General features: G+C 56.6%; 8 protein-coding genes across 8 annotated transcripts; 5 read left to right on the forward strand and 3 right to left on the reverse strand.

The window, feature by feature from the left end:
* Positions 1–2,607: 2,607 nt before the first annotated feature.
* Positions 2,608–3,238, reverse strand: CH63R_12622 (uncharacterized protein; the record flags this gene model as incomplete). The annotated part of the gene is made up of 2 exons (XM_018307596.1): positions 2,608–2,898; positions 2,966–3,238. The coding sequence occupies 2 exons, from the start codon at positions 3,236–3,238 to the stop codon at positions 2,608–2,610; spliced, it is 564 nt and encodes a 187-aa protein (XP_018152013.1).
* A 2,235-nt stretch (positions 3,239–5,473) lies between these two features.
* Positions 5,474–6,086, reverse strand: CH63R_12623 (uncharacterized protein; the record flags this gene model as incomplete). Its single annotated transcript, XM_018307597.1, has 2 exons — positions 5,474–5,928; positions 6,083–6,086. 2 exons carry the CDS (start codon positions 6,084–6,086, stop codon positions 5,474–5,476), a joined length of 459 nt encoding a protein of 152 aa, XP_018152014.1.
* Positions 6,087–10,809: 4,723 nt separating this feature from the next.
* CH63R_12624 (Alpha beta hydrolase family) lies at positions 10,810–12,309 on the forward strand (the record flags this gene model as incomplete). Its single annotated transcript, XM_018307598.1, has 2 exons — positions 10,810–11,242; positions 11,513–12,309. 2 exons carry the CDS (start codon positions 10,810–10,812, stop codon positions 12,307–12,309), a joined length of 1,230 nt encoding a protein of 409 aa, XP_018152015.1.
* A 1,372-nt stretch (positions 12,310–13,681) lies between these two features.
* Positions 13,682–14,869, forward strand: CH63R_12625 (uncharacterized protein; the record flags this gene model as incomplete). The annotated part of the gene is made up of 1 exon (XM_018307599.1): positions 13,682–14,869. One exon carries the CDS (start codon positions 13,682–13,684, stop codon positions 14,867–14,869), a length of 1,188 nt encoding a protein of 395 aa, XP_018152016.1.
* A 636-nt stretch (positions 14,870–15,505) lies between these two features.
* CH63R_12626 (Histidine acid phosphatase) lies at positions 15,506–17,112 on the forward strand (the record flags this gene model as incomplete). The annotated part of the gene is made up of 2 exons (XM_018307600.1): positions 15,506–15,808; positions 15,874–17,112. The coding sequence occupies 2 exons, from the start codon at positions 15,506–15,508 to the stop codon at positions 17,110–17,112; spliced, it is 1,542 nt and encodes a 513-aa protein (XP_018152017.1).
* A 187-nt stretch (positions 17,113–17,299) lies between these two features.
* CH63R_12627 (Geranylgeranyl transferase type-2 subunit alpha) lies at positions 17,300–18,774 on the reverse strand (the record flags this gene model as incomplete). Its single annotated transcript, XM_018307601.1, has 3 exons — positions 17,300–17,679; positions 17,752–18,691; positions 18,766–18,774. The coding sequence occupies 3 exons, from the start codon at positions 18,772–18,774 to the stop codon at positions 17,300–17,302; spliced, it is 1,329 nt and encodes a 442-aa protein (XP_018152018.1).
* A 2,235-nt stretch (positions 18,775–21,009) lies between these two features.
* CH63R_12628 (WD repeat domain-containing protein) lies at positions 21,010–22,818 on the forward strand (the record flags this gene model as incomplete). The annotated part of the gene is made up of 2 exons (XM_018307602.1): positions 21,010–21,711; positions 21,751–22,818. The coding sequence occupies 2 exons, from the start codon at positions 21,010–21,012 to the stop codon at positions 22,816–22,818; spliced, it is 1,770 nt and encodes a 589-aa protein (XP_018152019.1).
* Positions 22,819–23,605: 787 nt separating this feature from the next.
* Positions 23,606–24,617, forward strand: CH63R_12629 (SNARE domain-containing protein; the record flags this gene model as incomplete). Its single annotated transcript, XM_018307603.1, has 2 exons — positions 23,606–23,802; positions 23,969–24,617. 2 exons carry the CDS (start codon positions 23,606–23,608, stop codon positions 24,615–24,617), a joined length of 846 nt encoding a protein of 281 aa, XP_018152020.1.
* Between the last annotated feature and the right edge of the window lie 532 nt (positions 24,618–25,149).

The raw sequence follows: 25,149 nt of genomic DNA on the forward strand, positions 1-25,149 counted from the left end.
GAAAAGAATAAGATGCTGGGCGATGTAGGTACGGCACCCGGCAAGCTAAGCTCGCCATTGCCTAGGTAAAGCGAGCTCGCAGTGTGTCGTTGACCCGAGCGTGACGTCACCAGGCCGCTGCTGTCCCGAATAGTGACATCTTAGGGACCCGAGCTTCTCACCCTTGCTGGTTGCGGATATCCCTCACAAAATCCGTACCGAAGCTTGGTGATCTCGCCCCGCAAAACTGCCATTTTTCTCTTTCGCTGTGACCACTTGCTGGCCAACTACCATTGACCCATTTACAAGAATCCGTCGTCATCAACCGTCCCAAAGGTAAGAGCAATCATCCATCTGTCGGCAGCCAGCTGCAGCCGGCTTTCGGCAGCTGGCCAAGCTCCCCCCATCCAGGCGGGGTGGGGCTCTTCTTCAAGAAATCCAACTCAGCTGGGCAGCTGGCCCCAACCTCATCGTCATCATCCCACTTCAACCCTCAACTCCTCTTTCCCTTTTCCAAGGCTCTCCTCTCAACGTACTCATCACGTGATATGCATGCGTATTTCTCGCGACCTCTCCTCTCCCGGGACCTGCAGCATTCCCTCCCGCCCCGTGCCAGTACCTCACCAGCCATCGTCGCCACCGCCTTCTTCACGATGCTGCCCCTGACAGGCCCCATTGCGGCGGCCTGCAGAAGGCAGGTCGCCTCTGACGGCAGCCCCAGTCCCAGCCCCAGGCTCACGCCGCTTTTGTCTAATGCCCAGCGGCTAACAGACCTAAGATAACAAACCAAACAGTACCTAAGGCCAAGTATCTATTAAATACCTATGAAATGAAAAGTTGAGATCCAGACCCTATGTTTCGGACCTTTCGTCGTCGGCATCGGGCCGCTTGCTTGCTTACCCCTCCATTCGACCCAGCCGCAACGCAGCTCAGCCCCCCTCGACGAACAAAGGGCGAAGCTTCGACGACGTCGCGGTCCCGAGATCTAGTCCGGCGACGTCCTACACACTCACCATAAAATTAGACGTCTTATGGTATCTGCATGGCATGGCATGGCATGCATGCCATTAGCAGAACGGGAACGAACGCTTGTAGGCGTGCACCGCCGGGGAAAATCCTGGCATACATACACTTATTGCTCATACCATCATCACCCCTTTAGATTACTCGTTATCAATAGCCCACCGCCAGCGAGGCGGAGTCGTTCATTCATGGTTCAGACGGAAGCATCTGACCATTGAATCCTGCTCGGCATTCACCAGCGCCTGCCTCATCATGCCCCAACCGTCACCAAAGTCAACACCGATGTTAAGATGAACATATCGTATATTGCATTGCGCCTTGCTGGCTTCGCGCCACAAGATCGGTCCTGAGTGGCCCGACCCCCTTGAACACCTTTCACGTCTTGAGCGTTTCCTGTACAACCCCAAAAGGTATCCCGTTCTCCGTCCCAGAAACCACCAGAGCCATTTATCGTCTCATACCGCTTCCCAGAAACACACAACTCTTCTGAGATGCTCGCGAAAAGTGCCCAGGCAAGGTGAACCCCACCACACATCGCTTCCCAGCGTCCAGAGATGCAAGACCCATGAAGAAGCCCCTCCCAGGAGCGAGAAATGTTGAGATATAGTCCATCATCGAATAGTGAAAAATAAGAGAAGAGGCACAAGGAGTTCCAAAAGACTGCGCGCGTGTTTCCGTCCGCATCGCTCAAACCAACAGGCAACAACAATGCAGAGGCTCGCCAGCAGACCGCACCTAAAATCATGACCAACTCCACCTTTCCCAAAAAGGTATTTCCCAGGACCCCCGTTTCCAAGCTTTGGAGATTTGTCGCAAAACAAGAGCAACGCATGTCTTTGCCCGCCACCACCCGTTTGATATTTCCCATGTGAGCCCATAACAGAAACACCCGATGCCCCCCCGCTCCGAATAAGTTGCTGAAAAGACACTCATTCTATATGTCGAGATAATCTTTTTCGATATGACTTCGTGACCCGTCGAGCACCATGATGAGCAACTGAAATTTTGAATCATCTTGGAAAACCAAAAGTCGTCCCGCTGTCCGTGAAAAATAAGATGCCGAGAATTAATTATATCCGAGAACTCCGCCGTGGTGTTGACACACCGATGCAATGTCGTGAAAATGCAAAACCGTCCGTGTGGAACGCCATTCGTGCAGGTCCAGCCTCATCTTGCGAGGTCAGAACACCGAAAGATTTTTGTCGATTTTTTGTGATCGAAACATCCAAAAAAATAAAGATGATGAGACTGGTATCGATAACTTCTCATGTCGCGCCGGGAAGAGCCTCGAAGGAATTTTGTCGGTTAAAACAAGGGTATGTCGGGTGAGGTTGTTTATACAAGAGAGGAATGTCGTTTGAGCCAGCGTAATGACCAGACCGCGCCGGCCATCTTCGCCAAAGCCTTGAGGTACCCAGTCCGCAAAAGAAAATCATCGATGCCATTTCGTCGTCTGTTTTTTTTGTCTGTTTTTTTTTTTTGTTCGGTGCCTGCCAAGATGATCGGCCAGAAAAGCCGAATGAGCAGGATTTTGCACATCAGCACGCATCAGCAGATGGCAAGCGCACAACCCCGGCCCTCTGGTGTGAGAGCGGAATCGGCGCCTCACCATCTGCGGATGCCCTGCTGCATCCTGGCAGGGGACACCGAAGGCGGCGGGCTCGACATAGTGATGCCGGTAGCCGGGTTGACGATAGGAATGGCATTGCGGGCGCGGGTGGCAGAAGGCTGGTGAAGCTTCAGGCTGGACTGCTGGTACGCGGGAGGGATGAAGGCGGGAGAAGACGAGTTGAGGGAGAAGCCGGGAGCAACGGTCTGGGGCTGTTGGGTCGGAGACGACTCGGGAGAGTTGCTCGCCAAGGAGGAACGCTCGGAAGAGCTGTGGATGGAGTTCATCTGCAGCGGGCGTCAGGGATTAGTCACCGGATCATGTAAGATGGATCCAGGGCTCCGAGATACTTACGTCGCTGTCGGTCAACAAGCCGGGGCAGAACTCCATGTCATCCTCGAGGTCGAAGGAGCGGCCAGCCTCGAACTTTGTGCGAAAAGCGTTGATAGTGGCAGACTCAGTCAGCTCCTTCATGCTGCGTACACCGCGAAACTGCTTATGCTGGTTCTGGGAGACGGAAAGCCTAGGGGCTCTGCGATTGCGACCGCCATGGTGGTTGTGGGATGCGCCGGGAACGGCCGGGGTGGGATGCGCCTGGTGGTGGTTGAACTGGTAGTATGAAGACATTATCTATGATGTGTCGGGTGAAGATATCGGTGTCGTGGTTATGTCGATGTTGGAGGTTGAAGGTGTGCCGTCTTGTTGGTTGGAGAAGGCAGTGTGGCGGATGTGTGGTAGGTAGTCAATCCTTGGTGTATGCGAGCCGAGCTTTGCGGTATTATTGCGGTTATGAAACAATAGGACCGGCCGAGTCGACGACGTTGTGCGAGGGGGTTTGAAAGTGTGTGCGGCTGCGTAGATACAGCGGTAAAAGTCGTAGAAAGAAATAAAGCAATGCTTTTCCTTTTTTTAATGGTTGCTTAGTGTATGATCGTTTGGAGCGTTTTGTGTGTGTGTGTGTATGTGTGTGGATGAAGGTGAGGGTGCGTGTGTGGGAAATAAGATACGTGTGGACAGAGGGGGGAGAGTTGTTGAAAAGTATCGGAAGGGAGGAATCCGGAGAAGGCGATGGTTTTGTTGGTTCGAGCAGGGCAGTGAGTGTGGGAAGTGGGAGGGACGGTGGAAATGTGAGCGGGCAGGCGAGAGGAGCGAGGAGGGCACGGAGGGCAAGGAGAGGGAAGGGAAGGGATGCGGTGGGGGGATATTGTGGACCCACAGTTGCCCAATGGGAGTATTGGAGATGATCAGAGGGGACAGTGCTTTGTCGAAGAACACTGTGGTCCCACTCCTTGACGCCATGTGCGAGTTCGCCACCGGCTTTCCATTGGCTGGCAGATCTCGAGCTAAAGCCGCCTAGGTCTAGCGTATCCTGGTGGTGCTGGTGTAAATTTAGGGCGTGGCGCCGGCTGCCGTCAATCCTCCCAGTGCGGCCTACAACACACTGTACAAATGTGTATCAGTGGGGTCTTCATCTGGCTGTATTTGGATGAGAGACACAGTGAGTTGGCGTGGTGGGCGGCGAAGTAGAGAGAGAGAGAGAGAGCGCGGGCGGAAAGGGAGGATGTGGGAACCGATGAGTTGCGTGTCCCCCGCCAGCCCAGGTATGCCTGTCAACTCTTGACGATTAAGACCCTGAGGCAGTTGCAGTAGACGCACTGGGTGTGCCTGGCAGAGTGCAGACAGCTTGGTCCTCCTGCACTTTCACTCTCACGCTTGACCTGCTCGCTGCTCGTTGTCCATTCTCACTCCCCCTCACTCTCGCTCTTAAAGTCACTCGTATCCTCTTCCCAGGCATCTCAGGTTGGGACCTCGACGCAGGGCGAGCTGAAGCGTGGCATGCAGGTACTGAGTCTGCCCGCAACATGACGCACTGTATCCCCCTTGTTCTTCACTGTGGTGCTTCGAAGCCTCTTGGGACACAGAGAGAGAGTGTGTGTATGTGAGTTGCCGCCGCCCGTGGCTTGTTATTGTTCACTGTCCACTAAACAGTACCGTCTCTTCTGGCACCGCTTGCGGCCTCCCAAGAGATTAGCTGCCCACATCTACCATTCCAGAACCCCAGTGCGACCGAGCGTGACGGAGAATCAAAACAGGAGCATGTTCAATAATATTGCTGCGGTACGGGGAACAGAGCGAGATTAGAGACGAGAGTATGATACGGGGACGGGTCTCCTTCATCACTGCCACTGTTACTGCCACTGCTACCACCTTTGCCGTATTGACTCTTTCGGCCCTCATCCCGAGGGCTTGCCTGTCACCGACGCCTGTCCGATCCACGTCCAGGTCCTGCTCCTCCTATCCCACTCTTTTCTCCTCTCTTTTGGCATCGAGATGTCTCTCCTTTCTTTGTCATCTGTGATCAACTGACCTCTGCTCTGCTGGCTTGCTTGCCTGCGCCTTTTGGTCTGTCTCGGTCCTGAGCCGTGGTCCGACCAACGGCGTGTCTTGCCCTCATCCGGTCTTCGCTCTTCGCTCTTGGGTCTTGACTCTTCCCTCTCAGTGTCCCTTTCTTCTTCGTCGCTTCATCACCTCGGCTTCTTCTTTTTCTTGTTCTTCATTCCCCCGTGGACAGAAGCCGTCTTCGTCTTGTCCGGAATTACAGGCGACACCAGCCGAAAAGTGTCTGCCTGCCTGTGTGGGGCGGAGACCCGATCTCGTCGCCGATGAGTCGAGGTTCGGCAAACTTGTCAGGATGCTTTTGGGCTGACGCAGTCCAAGATGCAAAGCACCATCACATCGGGCTTCCATCGCGCTCCATCACAAGCTCTATCGCGAGCTCTATAGCAAGCTCTCTGCGAAGTGTCCCGTCCCAAGACGCCCCAAATGCTACCACAGGGGCATCTAACTGGCACAGTCTGATGTTCAGAAACACTGGAAACCCAGCCTAGTGTTTCCCATTCCATGCTGGCTGGAGACTTCTTCCCACGCTGCGAGGCCCTCACACTCGGCTGGCTTCATGTCGTCCACCCACAGTGTGTCGCTGTCTGCCTCAATCCAAAGTGAAACCCTCTCGACCCTCTCGTCTGGCCGCTGGGGGACCCCTGGTCCGCCCGAATCCCAACCTTTGGGAACAAGTGAGCCAGGCCTGGGATTGGCCGAGAGCAGGGGAACAACAACAACAATGCGATGTACTGTCGGCGCTGCTGACTGGGCGGCGGCGGCGGCAAACCTGAACAGGAGACGAGCTTGGCTGCGACAGTGCAACGGACCACCCGCGCATATGCTGTTCATCTGCACAGCGGCGACGGCGACAGCGACGGCGACGGCGGCAAAGGAGACAATCGAGGAGAGCCAGTACAGAGATGTAGGTGAGGTACCTAGTGCAGGTACCTGGTAGTGTACGATGGCCAGTCACAACCTCAAGCAAGCGCTGTCGACATGTGCCCACACTGTGCGTACTGTCTTGATGCGTTGCAGCAGAAGCTATCCCACAACCCCAATACTGTTAAGGATCTCACCTTGGGTACGTACTCATTCATACAGTGTGAAGCAATACAAGTATGTTCTAGGTAGGTATATGGGAGGAAGTATCCGTACACAAAAGTGAAAAGGCACTGATGCAGGTGGTTAGAGCCTGGGGCTGCATAACGAACAAGGAGGCAGTGGTGCCCTCTCGTCCCCCTTTACTGGCAAGCACAAGGCTATGAGCCACACTGACATTCAGGCACTGGGTGGGCCTGGCTGCCGCTATGACTGGCTGCTAGACCCTGGCTCGGGCTCCGAAAAGGAAAGAAAACAGCACCCATGAGAAATAACCTGGGGCCTTCCACCTGTGGGCGTGGCCTGGACTCGGAAACGTGGCGGCTGGCACGCTCGACCAGACGTCCCAGGTGCTTCTAGTGCCTGGCGCCTTAGGCAAAAACCGCCTCACAGTGTGCGCCTGCCATCTGCAGACCGCCCGTCAAGAAAGCCCACACACACACACTCCACCCTCGTCCACGTCCACAGACAGACCACCACCAGTCGCAGAGGCATACACACAGGGCGAAAGTACGTACTTCTGTACCCAGGCTCGTTCTTCTGGGCACTAACAGCGGAGCTTCTGCAAAATGTCACCCTGCCCTGCCAGTCAGTCACTCGCCCGGGAGTCTGTCACTCAGTCGCTCAGTCACTACCTCATTCTCGACTCAATCTCATACAACCTGGTTTGCGCCCTCTCTTACCACCCACGCAGATCTCAGTGAAGGGCCCCCAACATCGTCACTCGCACCTCCGACACAATTTGCCCCTCCCCTTCCAGCATTATCCGTCAGTGGCCAAACGATGAACATGCCATGATGCGGCAACCAGGGCTGTTTATCGGCGCATCCTTCCTCTCAACTTGGCATCCCCGTTCTGATTCTCAGTACCCAACACACGAAATGCCGCGTCCCCATCGGAGAAGAGCCAAGAGAGCCAAAAGAGGATGGCCAACGTCCGACTGCCGGCCGGCGCACTGCGGGCGTGACATTCCAGAGTTTAGCCTCGACATGCCCTCCTACGCATCGGGAACTCTATCGCCCATCCGTCGTGGCCAGCTTCCCTTCCAGCCGCGCAGCAAGAGCGCCAACGCCTTCTAGATCGAATCTTGTTCTGTCCTCTTGGAAGTTAGTGCCTAGAGTAACATACTGTACATCGGCAACGTCTTTCCTTGGACGAGGCGTGGGATTCGCTGCGGTGTCCGACCTTCCACCGCGTACAGGTAGGCATGGAGGGCGAACGGGCCTCCTGCGCAGCGAGAGAGACCGTACATCAGCGACCACTCGCCGCAGGGCAGATCCCTGGGTCTCTCCTTGTCTCCTTTGAGACCGAGTCCCTCCCCATTATTGTGGCACAGCGGTACAGTGACACATAGCGTAGTATACCTGTAATCGTGCACTACGAATAGGCAAGTACAAGCTTTCTTTCCACCCCGGGCCGATGGCTGAGAAAGCTGGGTCGGGCTGGCCAAGCTGGTGAAGCTGCTGCGGAGGCGAGGCAATCTGCCTGAAAGTGCCAGGTGAATCGGCGCCAGGGCACGGCTGGGGGCCCATGGAAGATGGGAAACCACGATGAGACAGCTGACGGTGACTTCGTGATCACTACAGTGGAGCTGGAGGAGAACCCGGGCTGGCCAAAGGAGGGGTCTGTCGCCCCACGTCCAATCCGTCACTTCGTCACTCACTCAGCCCATTCATTCGACTCGTTGCCTCACGCCTCCGACGAAAGGTTGGTTATTTCGTCCATTCTTTCTTTCAGTGACGGGTATGCCACGAAGAAACCCATTTCAAATCCCATGCCGCTCGTCAATGGCTCGGCTCCGGCGCCTAGGACCAGACGGTAAGGAAGAGAGCTGCTATTTTGGTGGTCCAGTCGGCTCTCCGAGCCAATTCGGTGCTTGTATAGAGACAGAGCAGTGAGATCTCTGTATCCGTACTTCGTACGAATATCTACACTGACGACGATGTGTACATTGCATTCTGCAGCGACCACCACAGCCAACCGGTCTTGGGCTCAGGGTTCCTGGATTCGCCGGTCCCTGGAGAGGCCGAGGGCCCTTCCCCCCTCTAAGCTCTCCCTCCAGCACATGATTGTCCCGATCGAGGCATGATTGGCAGCCATCCTTGGTGTTCTTCTGCCAGGTTGTGCCCTTGCGAAGGAGCTCACACAGCCCAATTGCCTGCAGCAAGGCAAGCGAGCCAACATCCCTCTGCCAGCGGGCACACGGGAAAGGGGAGTTGGAGGAGTGGGGGAGCCGGACCATTGTCATATTTGAGTTCAACGCACGCTGGCTTTCACACAGTTCCTGCTGGTGTATCCAATCCCCTCTCGAAGCCCTACACCAGGGAGAGGGCCGAAGCTCTCTTGGAGGGAGGGAAGCCTTTTTTTTCGACGACTAGTTAGACAAGCTTCTTTTGTTTCCATCCTCTGGACCAGCCCTTCCAAGTTCCAGCCCCGTCGGCGGTGCCTTCGCTCATCGGCTACCAACCTTCTCACATACATACTTACACACACACACACACACACACACACACACACACACACATACAGGTACACGGTACAGACGCTCGCTTGAAACTCGCATGCGTAGCCGTACCGTGTGCGGGTTTGTGCCCGTGTGTGTGGGTGGGTGTGGGTGGGTGGTGGCGCCGGAGTCGCTGTCGCTGTTGGCCGCTGGGATGGCACTGTCGCACAAGAAGGTTCACCCCACGAAATCTGATGGGCCATGCTTCGACGATGAATGGGATCTGTGACTGCCGCCTGCCCATTCACATATGCGTCGGCAGAGGACGACGAAAGCCACACGCCGAGCGGGGGCGGCGGCGGCGGCGGCGGACCAACATAGTGGCATGGGGAGGGGCCCTCCTCTTCTTCACTTGTTCGCTTCTTCACTGCCACACCGCCATTCTGCCATCAAGGTTGGACCAAGGCGCACGCCTTGTGCCAGCTTCGATCGAGACACGGGCGGTTTGTGCGTCGCCTGTTGCGGCGGCCGGGGGGGGGGGGGGGGGTTATCCATCTCCCTCGCTGTCTCACCAATCACCACCCTTTTCTCCCCCCAAGTGTCTCTTTCTCTCCTCTCCGGGGTTCTGTGATCTGCCGCCTGAGTCTCACCGGTGGAGAAAGCCTCGACCACCGCCTCACCCACCGACCACCGTTCCCGTCCTCCCCTCCCCTTGGACACTTCCCCCTCCTTTCCTAAGGAGGGCCTGTGGCTGGGGGAAGTTGGAGAAGCAAGACAAAAGAGAGACAACGAGGGGACCAAAGCTCGGAGCTAGGAAGAGCTAACAAGGCTGGCCGGCTCTGGGTTGCTGAGCCACCTGGCCTGGCGGTCGCCGCAGAGAGCTTAATTAACTTAGGTACTGTAAGTCTGCAGAGACCGGACGCCCGTGGAAAGGAATGAGGAAAAGAAGCAAAGAAGCGTCGCGCGGTGCGAGAAGTACGAGACTGAGTGTGACTGAGAGAAGCCCCAAGCCCACTAGCAAACAAACCAGCGCAGACGGGCAAGCCGGCAGCACTGGCTGGTGCGCATGGCCTTGCATGGCAAGCAACTTTGCAAGCGCATGTCTCCATGCCACCTAAGCCGTCGTGATAAGTAGTCACTGGTTGGTAAGTGGATCGGCCTGCCAAATGACACAGTGCTGGCTGTGCTTGGCGGTCTATGAACGGACGGGTTGTCACCGACTGGCTTGCGGCCTGGAGTTACTGGGCATCGCGCTGGCGAGTGATACTCCGCTCCGCCCTCCAGTCGATGCGACTCGACCCGGAGGGAGGGATGGAGGGAGGGAACCTGCTCTCTGGGTGACTGACCAGTGACTGTTCACCACTGCTTTATGCTATCCGGGACTCGGTGGACATTCGCAGTGCAGAAACTTCTTCATACCGCCGCCCGCCATTCCCCTATGCAGCTAAGTGTGTAGTGTAGAGAATAGTGACACTCCCGGCCCCCGGGATTCTACATTTCCCCTTGCCAACCAGAACCCGAACCCCTCCCACTGCCCGGCACATTGTCGAGGGCCAGTCCCCGAGTCCCGACTCCTAAATATATGGCATTGTTCGAATCCCACTAAACAGAAACATTGGTAGGGGCCGGGCCCCCGCCCGCCCAAGTCCGTCCAAGCATACCCACGGCGGGGATGGGGAAGTAAGTCAGAGTAACAGGTCACAGCGAGCACCCGCCGGCCACTTTTGCGACGTCACCGTCACCCCCTCGGAGGGCGACGAGGACGTATCGCGGCGACGCCGACGACGATCCCCAGAGGGAAATTGTCGGGGTGGTTTGAAAGAGCCCAATAGTTCTCAGAGGCGCGGCAATATCAAGACTCAACCAAACGATACCATGATCAGCCCGTAGGAGCTATCACATTATCTATGCGCAGTCCTTCGCAACGCGTGGTAATACCTCCAAAAATGTACCTCGGTACCACTCGGGTGATGCCCCTGCTCCCGGCCCCCGTGCGATGCCGACGAGGATCACCTCCGTCGCACCCCCCGGCGCAACGCCCGCACAAACACAACCACAACCGCACATCCCGAACCCGAGGATGTCAACCTTTCGCAACGTGAGTTTTCCCGCCAAAAAGACCAACGAAAAAAAAAAGGAAAAAAGACCAAAGGGGGGAAAACCCTATGCTTGGCCAGTCCTGTAGCACCGCATCATCAGCCACCGCACGTAGCACGAAAACAACTCTAGCCCGCGCGGTTGAGGAGGGGAAAGAATCATAAAAGAAAAAATAAAAATGAGGGATAGGATATTAGAATCCCAGCACCTCGGCCTCGGCTTGGCGGCCGCGGCGGCAGCGGTAGCGGCGGCAACGGCCTACCTCCTCCTCACCTCCCCCCATACAGCCTCTCCCGTGTCACCATTCGCCGCTGCCGCCGTTGCCGCCCCGCGCCCGGCCAACGACCGCCGCAAGACGGCACCGTCGCCGAAATGGACCGTCCTGCCCACCCTCTCGACGCTCGCCCGCGACGAGCTGCCGTACCCGCCCGACGCGCTGCCGGGGGCCCGGGACGTCGCCACGGCCTACGGGAACCTGCGCATCTACGAGTTCGGACCCGAGGACGCTGAGGAGAGGGTCCTGCTGCTGCACGGCATCGGCACGCCGTGCCTCGCGCTGGGGGGCGTCGCCGAGGAGTTTATCGAGAGGGGGTGGAGGGTCATGACTTTTGGTGAGTCCGTCCGCGCCAGCTTCATCTGGCTGCTCCTTTTTCCTTTTTTTTTGTTTATTTTGCTTCATGCTGGCTGGTTGGTCGTCGCTTGGACGGGATGGTGCAGTGGTCATTCGCGAGAGGAGACGATAATATTTGCCGTTCAATCACGGAAGTCTGCATCTCTTGTCGCTGAGTATCATGCCGTATCTCGCTCTCCTCCTCCCACTCTCCTTCTGCCATCTCACACTCGATCCCCCCGTCACAATGAACACCATCTGACACCGCCAGACTTCTTCGGCCGCGGCTACTCGGACGCGCCCCTCGACATCCCCCACGACGCCCGCCTCTACACAACCCAGGTTCTCCTCGCCTTGGCCTCCTCTGCCCTGCCGGGCTGGACCGGCAACGACGCCTTCCACCTGCTGGGCTACTCCCTCGGCGGTGCCATCGCCGCCGCCTTCGCCTCGTCGCACCCGCACCTTGTCAAGTCCCTCACCCTCGTCGCCCCCGGCGGGCTCGTCCGCTCCGCCGCCCACGTCGGGTGGCGGAGCCGCCTGCTGTACAGCGCCGCCTGGATCCCCGAGCCCGTGCGCCGGTGGCTCGTCGCGCGGAGGATCACGCCCGCAGACCCCGGGACCGGGGGGGACGTCCCCGAAAAGGAGACCGTCGATGACGACAACAACGACATGGCGGCGGAGTGGGACGACCTGAGGCTCGTGGGTGGGAGACGCATCGGCGACGTCGTGCGGTGGCAGGCGCAGACGCACCCGGGGTACGTGAAAAGCTACATGAGCACGATCCGGCACGCACCTCTCTATGACCGCGGGGGCGAGGAGTGGAGGGACCTCGCGGAGGCGCTCCAGGCGCGGAGGAGCGGCGCGGAGCCCGGGCTGAGGAAGGGGCGGGTGCTGTTCGTTCTCGGGGACAGGGACGATATCGTGGTGCCGGGCGAGACGGTGTGGGATGCCGAGGCGGTGCTCGGGGAGGACGCCGTCGAGGTCGTGGTCCTCAAGGGCGGGCATGAGATCGCCATCACCAAGGGGCGGGACATTGTCGGGGCTGTTGTCTCTGCATGGCAGAGATAGGGGTTGGCGTATCTAGATGTTGTAGAAGAACTTGCCAATCACGGCGGAGACGTTACTGGTCACGAATCCAGAGCTTGCAGTGCCCTTCCGTGCCCTTGAGGTCTTGTAGGCGTCCTTGATGTGCTGCTTGGCCCATTGCACGGTGGGCTTCGCCCGGTAGGTACTCCGTAGTCCGAATTTACCCCTCGTCGTCCGAACTCCCCTGCTCAGACTGCTTTCCCTAAGCCGTTCTTCTCACTCGCAAGTTCTCAGGCCTGTGAGAAGATTTAATTAAAAACAAAAAAGGGGGGGGGGGGGGGGGGAGGTCCCTGTGTGCGTCATGTGAGCGTCGCTATTTTCGGGCTTCGTTGATCCCCTTCGATCAAGACATACCTTAGGTAGGCATCCAGCGGATAACAAAACAAGCCGTGTACACACACACACACACACACACACTCAGGCCATTCCCCTCAGCCTACCAGCAAAGTATACATGATGTCGCCCTAGGTAGACCTAGATAATTTCAGATATTGCTTAGAAATCTCATTGGCTTAAGATAGAAAAACCTGCAATGCGTTGAAGGCATATGTCATCTCATATTTGCAGGTAATCAATACCGCAGGTGTCTTCTTTTCGGACACAGACGAAGACTAGTTCCCAGGTAGTTAAGGCACTAAAGAACCAGGTATGAGGAAAGGTTATGTTCTCTGAGCCAAACAGAATTAACCATACGAAGCCAACAGAAAGTTAGTTGCATCGGTGACCTTGAGTCGTGATCCATGCAGAAATTTTGCAGGAGTACGTCTCAGTTTCTGTGTGTACAAACAACTGAGTTCTACTTTGGACAACTGCTGCGCCTTTCTGTCTGTTGCTCTCTTTGAATCTGCCCAATCGCGACTTGCGCCGCATACTTCGTGATTTGTAGAGAAGAGGCATCAGGAACTCTTCCTTTACCTAGGTACTTTACCTATAGGTAACTTAGGGATTAGGTAGTTAAACATGATTGAAAACATTGCCTGCTATGGGCGAACTGGAGCAAGAAGTGTTAATATTGCCAAATGGAAACTCACTATCAAAGAGTCCAACATACCTTAGCTACCTACGCTTGTGTATCAACCTATGTAGATACCTAGCCAGATATCCTAGCCAGATATCAGAAGGTGTTGACATGTCGGTAGCCGTACATGCCCTTTTCCATTTACCAGTAAGGTGCCTCCATCTTAGTACCATGGACACCCGACGTCTAATCTGAACTCACCCGTCTTTCATCCATCTTCATCTTCCTGGATGTCTACCTGGACGGGTTGTTGACTCTTCTGCCATTATTTTGCCCATCACCATCACCATCATCACTATCGCCACCACCACCATCACTGTCATCACATCCATCGCCATGTCTTCTAGCGCGCGTTTCGACATTGCTCAGTATGGGTCAGGCAAGCAACTGGACCTCAAGAAATATTCACCTGCAAATCCCCATGGCCTCTCTCGATACCCTGCAATGCCCCCACCACCATTATATCACCTTCGTGGCTTCAATCCCGGTTCGGAGACCCAAGTGAAGCTCGAGATTCTCGAATCACTCTCTGGCGGTGTTGACGGAAGAGCGCAGGTCCTTCTCTGCAAGGTCATCAAGCCACCCCCTGCTTCCTCGACTGTCAACGTTGGGGAGGGCGACCACGAGCCTGTCCCAGGCCCAGGCACTCGAATCGTAGCCAAGGTGTATGATTCCAGGTTCTGGCCGAGCGACTATGGTGCGCCGATCAGCAATCACAAACTGGCCGACGGCGATCTCTGCTGTGAGAGTTACGCGTACAAGTACCTCTACCAGAAGAAGTTGACAGGCTATCCGCATCTTACGGCGCAGTACTACGGCACCTGGGCTGTGACGCTCCCCCGTGGCAAGAACAAATCCATGTCCGTCGGCCTGATACTCATGGAGCACATTGTCGGATATTCCATTGACGAGCTGTGCGACCGTGATAAGTACGAGCAACTGGTCCCGGATGTCAGCGCACCCATCATCTTCCACGAGTCGAACCAGGCCAAGGATGGTGAGGTGTGCTTGGAGCTCACCAAGGAAAACCGCATGGAGGTCCTCAAGCAGTTCATCGACGGCTGCGTCAGACATATGCACGTGGGCATTGCACACAATGACGCCGAGCCTCACAACGTCTTCGTCACCATGCGCAACGGAAACGATGATCTCGACAAGCCACGGACCGTCATGCTCGACCATATCTTGACCGAAGTGTGGTCCATGACCGCAGATGCGCGAAAGCCAGGCTGCGAAACACACTGTCTCGAGATGTCTAGCAAGCCGCCTCATCCAATGGAGCGATACAGCGTCAAAGCGCTGCCCAACTTCGCCGGCTGGTACCCTGGCCACTGGGTAAAGCCGGGAAACCACAAGCTGTTTGACCAGTGGCTCATTGAGGCCTTTGGTCCTTTGGAGGACAGCGATGATTCGCCGTATTGCACATTTGCCGTGGTACGCGAGTGCATCAAAGAGAAGAAGGCTGCGAACGCCCGGATGGTCGAGAACATCAAGAAGGCAGAGGACGACAAGAGGGGAGGTTAGGAAAACTAGACTTGATTTTATTATTGCAAACGTGGATGATCACTTGGCTCTCTGACACAATCCCTAAAGACTTGGTGAGAGAATAGAGTGCTCACTTACCTACCTACCTAGGTAGACGTCAACAAGAGGTGCTGCAGGTACTGGTGGGACCGTTTAGAGCAATGGTCCCCTGTAGCCTCCCCTGTCGCCCCCAGCCAGTCGGCACACTTCCTCCCGCACGTGGCGCACGCGCCCCCACCAAAGCTTCAACGTCGTCTTCCATTTCGTGCCCCAATCATCAACTTTCATCAGTCAAGGTACCTACCTACCTCCTCACCTACCTACCTACCTACCTACCTACCTTTACGATACGAACAAGCACATTTCGTATCTCGGGACCCCGGCCGGCCTCCTACGCCCGATGATCCCTGGAGTGGCATCGTAGCTTCATTTCCTTCTTCCTGCACCGTCGAGGCACGTGGGACACAACCAGGGCTTGCAGAGTTGCCCTCGTCGGAAGAGACGAAACAATAAGAATGGATGGATTCCTCGACCATCTTCCCGAGAAGGCCCCTTGGATCGCCGCTTGCCTGCTTCAAGTCGCTCGTCATCATCGCTAGCTTCCTCACCCTCGTTCAATTCGCCCTTCCGCACGTCATGGCCCCCAAAGGTTTCACTCTGCTAGCCGCCCTTGCTGTCTCTGGCGGCACCACTGGGTCGAGCGGCGGTGCTGCGAATGCTACCGGTGACATCGACTTGAGCTGGCATGCGCCTGCGCAGACCGAGGTCAACAACCTCACTGCCGTCATAAACAGCAAGGGTGTTTGGGGCTTTATTTACGACACCTCTGAGACCCCCGACGACAAGTACGGACAGTACAACTGGTGCAACATGCCCCATGTGCGCAAGACGGAGTATTTACAGCCTTCGGACGAGTACGAACTCAAATACGTGGAGCTAGTACGTTTTGTTTTGCCTGCCTCGTTCTGTCTTGAAAGGGCCCTTGAGCGCTGACACTCTTCTAGGTCCATCGCCACCATAAGCGCACGCCTTACGTCCTCAACGCCTTCCCCGTGGAACCGTACCAATGGAATTGCGATGACCAGGGCCTCTTTTACTATGGGGAGCCCTTCTCTAGTCGCAACAAGCCGGCAAAGATGTACTGGAAGGTCTACATCTCCCCCGTTAACCCCTTCGTCCCCGTGGGCTGGATCGGCACCTGCCAGTTCCCCCAGATCACCGCCCAGGGCCTCGACGACTCGTGGCTCCACGGTGCTGACCTCTACGGCGTTTATCACGACCTCCTCGGCCTCCTTCCCTCCCGCGACGCCGTCAACTCCCCCGATTGGCACCGCAAGGTCAAGTACCGCGTCACCAACAATCAAATCACCAGCCAGGTCGCCGGCATGGTCGTCAACGGCATGTGGGCTACCACCGACTCTCTTCAGCTCAGCACCCAGGCCGCCGGCGTTGACTCCCTCGAGCCGCAGTACTCCTGCCCCGCCGGCGCCTCCCTCTTCAACCGCATCAAGTCCGCTTCGAACGCCGCATGGGCACAGCATCTTGCCGCCGCCGGCCCGCTGTATGAAGCGCTCGACGACATCTCGGGCGTTCCTGCCGATGATGGGGGCTTCCACACCTCTCTGGATCGCTACTATGACAACCTTTCGGCGCGCCAGTGTCACGACAAGCCCTTGCCGTGCAAGCTTGTGGACGGCGTCAACAGCACCACCTGCGTCACTCAGGATCTTGTCGATGCCGTCTACCGTCTAGGACACTGGGAGTACTCACAGATCTATCGCGACGCCCCTGACTCTCTTGCCGCCAGTGTTGCGACGTGGGGCGTCTGGATCGCCGAGCTCGCCGCACATCTTCGTGCTGTTATCAAGGGGGAAAGCGAGACGATCTACTTTCACAACGTCGCCCACGACGGCTCCGTCTCCCGCCTGCTATCGATCCTGCAGCTTGACCACATGGTCTGGCCCGGCATGGGCTCCGAGGTCGTGTTTGAGTTGTACAAAAAAAAGGCAGTCGATGGTGGGAACCCGCCGGCGCCGGCCACGACGTCTGTTGTAGTTGCGCCGGGGGCCGGTGCCGGGGAGAGCGGCTGGTACGTGCGGGTCCTCTGGAGCGGCCAGGTTTTCAAATCGTCCAACCCGACGTTGGGCCTCATGGATATGATCCCCGTTGAGACGCTACTGGCCTACTTTGACGGGCTGGTGGGGGAGAACGCCAGCCTCGTCAAGGGCAAATGCAGCGCTTGAGTTTTGTGCATATATATCTACCTATAATATCATGACTGGAATGTGCGAAGAGCTGGCTTCATAGAGGGCGTGTACATGTATGCGCATGGTCGCTGTAATTCATTAATGCCGTTTTATCCTTTGCGGCACCCGCTCGCTCGTGCTGAAACACACCCGTCTCTTGAAATCATGGTACCACGTGCGTCATCTAGAGCAGACCGCACTCCTTCTCGAGATCGTCCCAGCGCCCGTTGCGCATGGGGTCTAAGCGGCGCACCTCGGCCATCCACGCCCCGAGGTCTGTAACCTCTCCGTTGTCGGGGGCGCGCCCCTCCAGTTTCGGCAGGGCTATTGTGTAGTCCAGCAGCGCCTTGTATATCCACACGATATCATCGTAGTCCTCCAAGAGCTCCTTGATGCCGTCGATTTCGCACCGCACGTAGCGTGCCCTTTTGTCCCGTGACAAATTGGGTGCAATCTTGGACCGGCCGTCTGCTTCCGTCATGTCCTGGACGAGGAAACGGTGGTAGAACCAGAGCGACTGGTCCTCCGGTCCGACGTTCAGTGCTTCGCGCACGAGTTCGAGTTCTGGGACCGTGTCAGTCTAGGATCTCCCACTCCCTACCGGGAAAACGGAAATGGCTTTTTTTGTATTCTTACCGTCCTCCAAAAACTTCTGCCGCACCGCATCGTCGGCGCCACGCTCCTCCAGCAGGCGGGACATCAGGTTGGAGCGGCTGTGCCAGGCCGAGAAGTTAGACAGGTCCATCTTTATCATGCTGGTCGTGTACGCGAACTCGGACTCGACCAGGCTCTCGCCGCCGAGGGCTGCGCTCTCCAGCACGGCGACCACCTTCCGGCGGTAGCCCCAGGCATGGAAGTTGCGGCGGTCCTTGGACAGCATCTTGGAGACGAGGCCGAGTTCCTCTTGCCACACGCGGCGGGCCAATGGCCTCGGGAGGAGGTCGACAGCTTGCTGGAGTAGCCAGGAGCGGTATTTCCAGATCCAATAGCTCTTGGGGAACTCGAGGAGGAGGGGGATGGTGAAGTTGAGCTCGTTTTTGAGGGTCGCGACGACCTCGTCGGTGGCGTGGGCCTTTCCGTCCTTTTGTTCTCCTGCTGGCTTGTCTCCCTCCGCCGCATCGCGGACTCGATCTTCAATCGAGCTCGCGTGCTCAACTGTTGTACCACTCCTCCCACTCCCCGGGCCCGCGGGGGACGGTTGGGCGGGCCGGGTCGCGGCCGAGGAAGACGGCAACGCAGCGGCGGAGGACGGAGGCGGAGTGCATGCTGCTGAAGAACTCGCGGGCGGCGCCGATGGCGACGGCCCAGGCGAGGGTTTTGACAATGATCCACAGGTTAGGCAGCGCCTGCGGACGTTCCATGCCGTGTAGTGCTCCGGGTTCAGGCGCAGGAGCTTCGTGGTGAGGGCGAGGGTGGCGGCGGGGTCTAGGTCGGGGGTGTCGGTGTCGGTGTCGGCGGACGGGCGTGCAGCGCGGAGGAGGGCGGCCTCGACGGAGCGCAGGGTCTCGATTTTGGCGAGGTCGGACTGGATCTGGGCTTCGGTCCGTGGTTTCCGGGCTGTGCGAGCTATGCCGTGCTGTTATGCCGGTCATCGTCAGCTTGCGATGCGGCTGGGGATTTGTTAAGTGCTGGAGAGGGTTGATTGCTTACGCTTTCCATGGGGATGCGAGGGGTGCTCCTCTATGAGAGCGGGATGATCTGAGGGGAACGAGCAAGAAAGAGAGATATATACAAGGGCCTGCAGGGTTGATTAGGTGTCCAGAGAATAGGCCGGGTGAAGGCGCTGGGGGCTCTCTGGGTGGCATTGAAGCAGAAAGGGAAAGTTGGGAAGCGTTCGCTCATATTGCGCGGAAGCAGGGATTCTCCACCACTGGGGGGGGTGAAGGTCTCTATGGGTTTAGGTACTGACAGAGTGACATCGAATATCAACCCCCCTGGCGACACTAGTCGCAGATACATATGTAGGTACATACTTAGGTAGGTAGGAATCTGGGTACGTACCTTAGGGGAGAAGGTATGCCGAATATCTTAGGTAGCTGCCAAAGGAAGCATGTCGTTTTAGCCAGTGGCCCGAGCTCCCGGTGAGCCGGGCGTTGTCCAACGTCGTGCCTCTTTTTCCAGCGAGTTACGCAAGGCATGACGCCTGGTGATGGTTTCATTGTTGGGTCCTTCTTAGATAGCCACTAAATTGTCTACCTGACACGTGCATCCATACCTATGAGCAACGTTTTATCTCTGTAAACCGAATCAAATTCAGTTAGCCTGACTGTCCTCCCTATCTCAACATCGCAAAGATGCTTCCAGACTCAAGCCAACATGCACCGTCTGACAGTTCAGGTCAATCTGAAATGGAGCCTCCGGAGTGCTGGGCTCCCAGCTCTTTAACCGTCGACATTACGCCAACCAAGGCAGCATGCAGGCCAGGGAGCCACAAAGAACACACCACACCCCTGGCAGAGACAAACGGAAATCCATAATGTTGCTGACTGTAGAACCCTTCGAGGTACCCAACGCTTTCGACAAAAAACGAAAATGAGACAAACGAATTGGGTGATAACGGTCATCACCGACAAAAAAGCATATCTCAACGACTCTTCCGTTGCAAACATGGCAAGCAAGTCGATGCTCTTGAGGTCTCGTCTGGTGGTAACTTGTAAGCCTGTGGCGGCGGTATGCCGTCATGACATTACACAGAGACTCGCGACAGCTTGCACCCAGGCAGCCGCATACCAAAGCGCCATGGACTGCTCTCCTCAGCGTCTGTCAGTTGCTGAAGGTGCAAGCCACCAGATGGACGTGGAACCTCCTGGCCAGGCGCCACGTCGACATCCACCCGATGTAGCATGTCAACCCGATAACCTTCCAAGAGACCACAAAAGTGGTAAACGACAACTATCAGATGGAGAAAGACGCCACAGAACAGGGGGCAGCCCCGCATTTTGTGGTATCCCATAGTCCTTGCAGTCAGCCGGATAGTACTCTTTAAAGAAGAATATCGCTTGTGCGAGAAGCAGGGCGCTGATCAGGCACTTGTCGAGGTTTGACCAGGACCCGGAGTAGTCGAGCCCAAGGGCCAAGCTTCTGGGCGACGAGGAAATGACTTTGAAGCCTCGGGGGTACTCGGCTGCTTCGCACCAAGAGTTGAATTAGGTACTTGTCTAATTGTAGAATTCAAGACCGACGGCCGGGGTTGGATTCAATACCGTTCTTACACAGTCGTTTACTTCATCGATGGGCCCAATGAATTTCTCGAGGCCTGAACAATCTGCCATGAACGGTCTCGTCCCATCTTGGCAGATTCGAAAATTGCGTTTGTGCAGATTGCGACGTCAAGGCTGTCGTAGTTGTGGTCTGTCTGCATTGCCTGCGGCCATGAGACGGATCCGAAGGCCGAGAATCGTGCTTACATCGCGCTGAAGAAGACAACGAGTCCCCAAACAAGACTTGGTCAATTTTGGGACCTTGATTCATGTCGGGTTGGAAAACTTCCCGTCAAATTGCGTTATTCATGACTTCGTTGGCTCATACTCGAAAGATCCATATCAGTCAGGCTCGCAATGCGTGTAAGTGTTTTCGCAGTCTACAATGTCTACAATGCGGACAACGATGTTGTGCCTTGGCCAGATTGTAGAACAAGGCTTTCGTTCTCGTGTGTGCCCCTGTTCGTGGTTGCCAGAGGTAGCAAGGCTGGGCAGTCACATACTCCAACCGCGACTTCCTGTCCCTTCAATACTCAGGTACCTAGGTAGATAATGTAGGAAAGAACCGATGCTTGCAAGCAGGTCTACTGCAGATGTGTGGCTTGTTTGTAAACCGCAGCATGTTTCCCTCCTCTACCCTTTTCTTACACCCTCTATCCATCCGTCCCTAGATACTCCCACCTTCTCCTGAGCCATGCATCGCTATATTCCTTACCGAGACGTGGACACCCCCCTGTCCGACAAAATCCGACTCAAGGCACGGCCGCTTTCGCTTCCTTCGCCGCCCCCCGGGACCGTCGTGCCCGTCATCCCCATCGGCCTTTCGTCCGTTCTTCACCTTCCTCAACGGGAGACGCCGCCGGAAGACGCCAGAGCCGGCCGGCGAGTAGTCACCCGTTTTTTTGGGCCTCGGCCCCGAGAGGAGGAGGACCAGAGCCAACACGAGGGGCGGCTCGCCGACGCCCTCGACATCGACCAGACGGCAAAAGTCCTTCAAATAGGCCATCTATCCTCGGGCACCCCGTTAAGGCTTCGGCCAACGCTCAAGGTGGAGGAAGCGGCCAATCTGCCATCGGCACCCTACCGGGTTCTCCAAGCCCCGGAGCTTGAGGACGATTACTACCGCTCCCCGCTGGCATACTCTCCGACCTGTCAATGCTTGGCCGTTGCCTTGGGCAGTACGGTCTATAGATGGTCAGAGTGGTACGACCCCCAGCCCGTCTACCGCGCGCCGCTTCAGCGACGAAACGGCCTGACCTCCTTGTCTTTCTCCTCGAAACAGGGCGGCAAAGCCATCCTCGCCTTTGGCAGAAAGGACGGCTTCTTCGGTCTTCTGTCCTTCGTTGACGAATTTCTACCGCGGTTCTGGTTTCACCACCCATTTCCAGTCGATTGCGTCAGCTAGCGGCCAACCGTGACGAGAAGACCATCTCAGAACCCCTTTAATTCGGGCGTCTTGGTGCCGACGGAAGACCTGCTCGTCGGCGACAGTCAGGGAACCATCCTGCAGTACATAGTCGAATGGCCCAGCCTTTGGGAAGTCTCGAGGGACACTTGGCTTGGCAAGGTCACGCCGATAGCCAAGATTGCGGCCCATACCTCGCAGATCTGTGCCCTCGTCTGGTCACCAAACGGACAAAGTTTTATGTCGGGGAGCAACGACAATACAGTCCGTCACTTCGAGATAGAACGAATGACGGAGAGTCGATTTACCAAGCGCAGCGCAATCATGGCTCGCAGAGGTCACAATTCGGTGCAAGGCGGTAACAAGTCTGAAATAGACCCGCCACCTCCCGAAGACCCGGGACCATGCCGACGGGAAGGACGAGTAAGTGAGGGGACGTCATCTCACACTCTCCCAGGCGGCGAAATGGCTGAGGCCGACGTTGCTGGAAGCATTCCACGAGCGGTTCATACCTCTGGGCAAGATGTCCGTGTATTCGGGCATGGGATGGAGACTCACTGCTGGAGGCATGACGCCGCAATCAAGGCCATTGCCTTCTGTCCCTGGCAAGACGGGCTCGTTGCGACTGGTGGCGGATTGGGCGACAAGTGCATTCGCTTCTTCCACATCGGGACGAACACACCCTTGGCTACGATTGTTGTAGGAGCCCAAGTCACTGCGTTGATCTGGTCTACTACGAAACGCGAGATCGCGGCCACGTTCGGTTACAGCCACGGCTACGCGCAAACAGAGCACCCATACCGCATAGTCGTGTTCAGCTGGCCATCCTGCCGAAATGTCAGCGCTGTGGCATGGCCAGGCGGCCCCAGGGCCTTGTGTGCCATCCCGTACCCCAGAGGACCAGCGAATGCGCACAAACGAAGCCGGACGGCGAAGGAGGGGACCATCGTCGTGGCATCGAGCGACGAGACTCTCAAGTTTCACGAAGTGTGGCGAGATCGGCCCAAATCGGCAATCGGCGGCGTCGTAGGGATACTTGGCAGCGACGTTCTCGAGGGTCTTGTAGGGATCGACAAGGAGGGGGACGTTATTCGATGACTACTCACGAAGTGGAATCAGTTGCGACCTGCTAAGCGAAGGGGATCATCAGCCATAGATAAATTGATACACTTCACTATCCATATGAGTACCTGCCCTTCCACTGCAATAGACGGTATCGAGCAGGGTGGCATGTAGAAGGCAGCACTTTCCAGATCCCTGCTTGGGGAACGGGATAGCTAGGGAATGTAATGGGCGACCGATGCATGGCCGCTATCTTACAACCAAGAAAATGTTGCCTTGAATTAAGCAGAACAAGTGAGTGGCGGTTGGGGCAACTACCGGAACCAAACGACAACAATAGAGAATTGTTGTTGCTGATGCCTGAAGAAAGAGAAGCCATTCAGAATGTACTTGCCAGCCCATGTGGCCGCATGCCCCTACCCCAAGCACCCTCCAGGCCCCAGGTTCTATCTACGAAAGTACTCTCTCTGTCCACATCACTGGATAGCCGACACAGCCCCCTGCAGATTGAAACTGCAGCGGGTGCCTACACCCAAAACGTAATCCATGATCCACCACACGGGCCCTCTCAGCGCGTGTCTCACACCCTCCATTACATACCCCGTCCGCCCCGGCCGGCGCATGAACACTCCAATCCCCGAATCTTCAACCCTTTCCGAACCATCCAGGAACAAAGTTCGCCTACCGTCATTCCGACCGAGTCCTTTCTTTGTCGTCATTCCTACGCGACACCCACAGTCGGGTTTGAAAAAGCCTCGAGTTTGAATCCTGCAACGCTTCGCAAAAAGGGTGCCCTAGTTGTCTTGCTCCCCCCTCGTCCACCATGTCCAACTTGAACCAGCTTTATCTCCTTGCCGACCACATTAAGCTCTCTCTCCTCGAGCGCCAGCGCGCCCAGTCGCTCAACCTTGATGCCGACACTCAGGACGGCCACATCTCCCGCTCCTTGGACCAGTTCAAAGATGGCCTAGAATTTCTAGACTCCGAGGCCAAGCGCCTCCAGGCTGCTAGCGATGAGAGGTGAGTTCCCCTCCCTCCGCCCGGTGACATCCTTTCCCTGGCTTTTGCAAAACACCATGCGACGTCATGACGGAAGTCTGCCCTTAGTGCGCTCCAACATCAAAACAATACAAAACCGTAATCATAGTCAATTGGAGACAGCTGGCTGACTACAGCAATCCAACAGCGCCGCGCAGAACATCACCGACTCGCTTCCCGCCCTTCAAAAGCAATTCTCTGATCTCACCTCCCAGTTCCATGGCTTCTCGAACCCGTCCACCTCGTCGATCACGACCTCGCCCAACGACCCTTTGCTCTCCCCCGACTTCGCCGCCGCCCAGTCCACGAAACCCCTCAAGGGCTCACTCCGCGGCCTCCCTGGCTCCGCCCCGAACAAGACTGTCCGATTCACCGACTCCCCCGGTGGCAGCCGCGGCGCAGAAGACCTTGAGGCTGCTGCCCTCTTCGGCGAGGGCCGGTACCGCGACGATCCGGTCGATACGGCGGGATACCGCGACCAGGCCGAGGGGCTTGACAACCAGCAGCTGCACGCGTACCACTCGCAGATCATGCGCGACCAGGACGACCACCTTGACCGGCTGGGCGAGTCCATCGGCCGCCAGAGGGAGCTGAGCATGCAAATCGGCGACGAGCTCGACTCGCACGTCGCGATGCTCGACGAGGTCGATGAGGTCGTCGACAGGCATCAGGGCCGACTCGATCGGGCGCGGAGATCGCTTGGGAAGGTCGCGCGAGACGCAGGGGAGAGCAAGCAGATGATCGCCATCATTGTGCTCATCATTATCCTCGTCCTTCTCATTGCCATCTTGAAGTGATCGGAGCCGCTGCGGGACGCACGAGAGAGGGAAAAGAGGGAGAGCCTCTCGCGATATAGTGAGGAGGTGTGATGGCAGCCATTTATTGTTTTGAAGCCCCGTCCCTACGCATAGAGGCGCGGGAGGTGTACCTCGGTCGTCACCGAATTCCTTTTGATTCTAAGGCGCATAGCATGGTTTGGCGTTTGGGAGTTTTCTATCACAGTCGGTCTTCACTCGTAGTCGGAGCCCCAGGATCACACTCACGTTTCTTTTACTTTGCTCCCTTGGGTGCCTGGTAGAACCGGGTGGCCTCAAGAATGCAAGTGGTTTGGAGGGAACTGTCATTGCGACTGATCCCGGAAATGAACACAAACCTCGTGTCTTCTCCATTGTAGTCTTGTAGGGACTGACCTCTAAGGTTACGCAACGTGCTTATGCTCTCATTGGTATTATGCGAATGGTTGTTGACGGGAAACTAGAGGACTGTGAATGTTTTATGAGCTCTGAATAGTTTCTCTGGTTTCCATCTGATGGGGCACATCTCCCATCA

Source organism: Colletotrichum higginsianum, chromosome 9 (assembly GCF_001672515.1).
Source record: "Colletotrichum higginsianum IMI 349063 chromosome 9, whole genome shotgun sequence".
NCBI lineage: Eukaryota > Fungi > Ascomycota > Sordariomycetes > Glomerellales > Glomerellaceae > Colletotrichum > Colletotrichum higginsianum.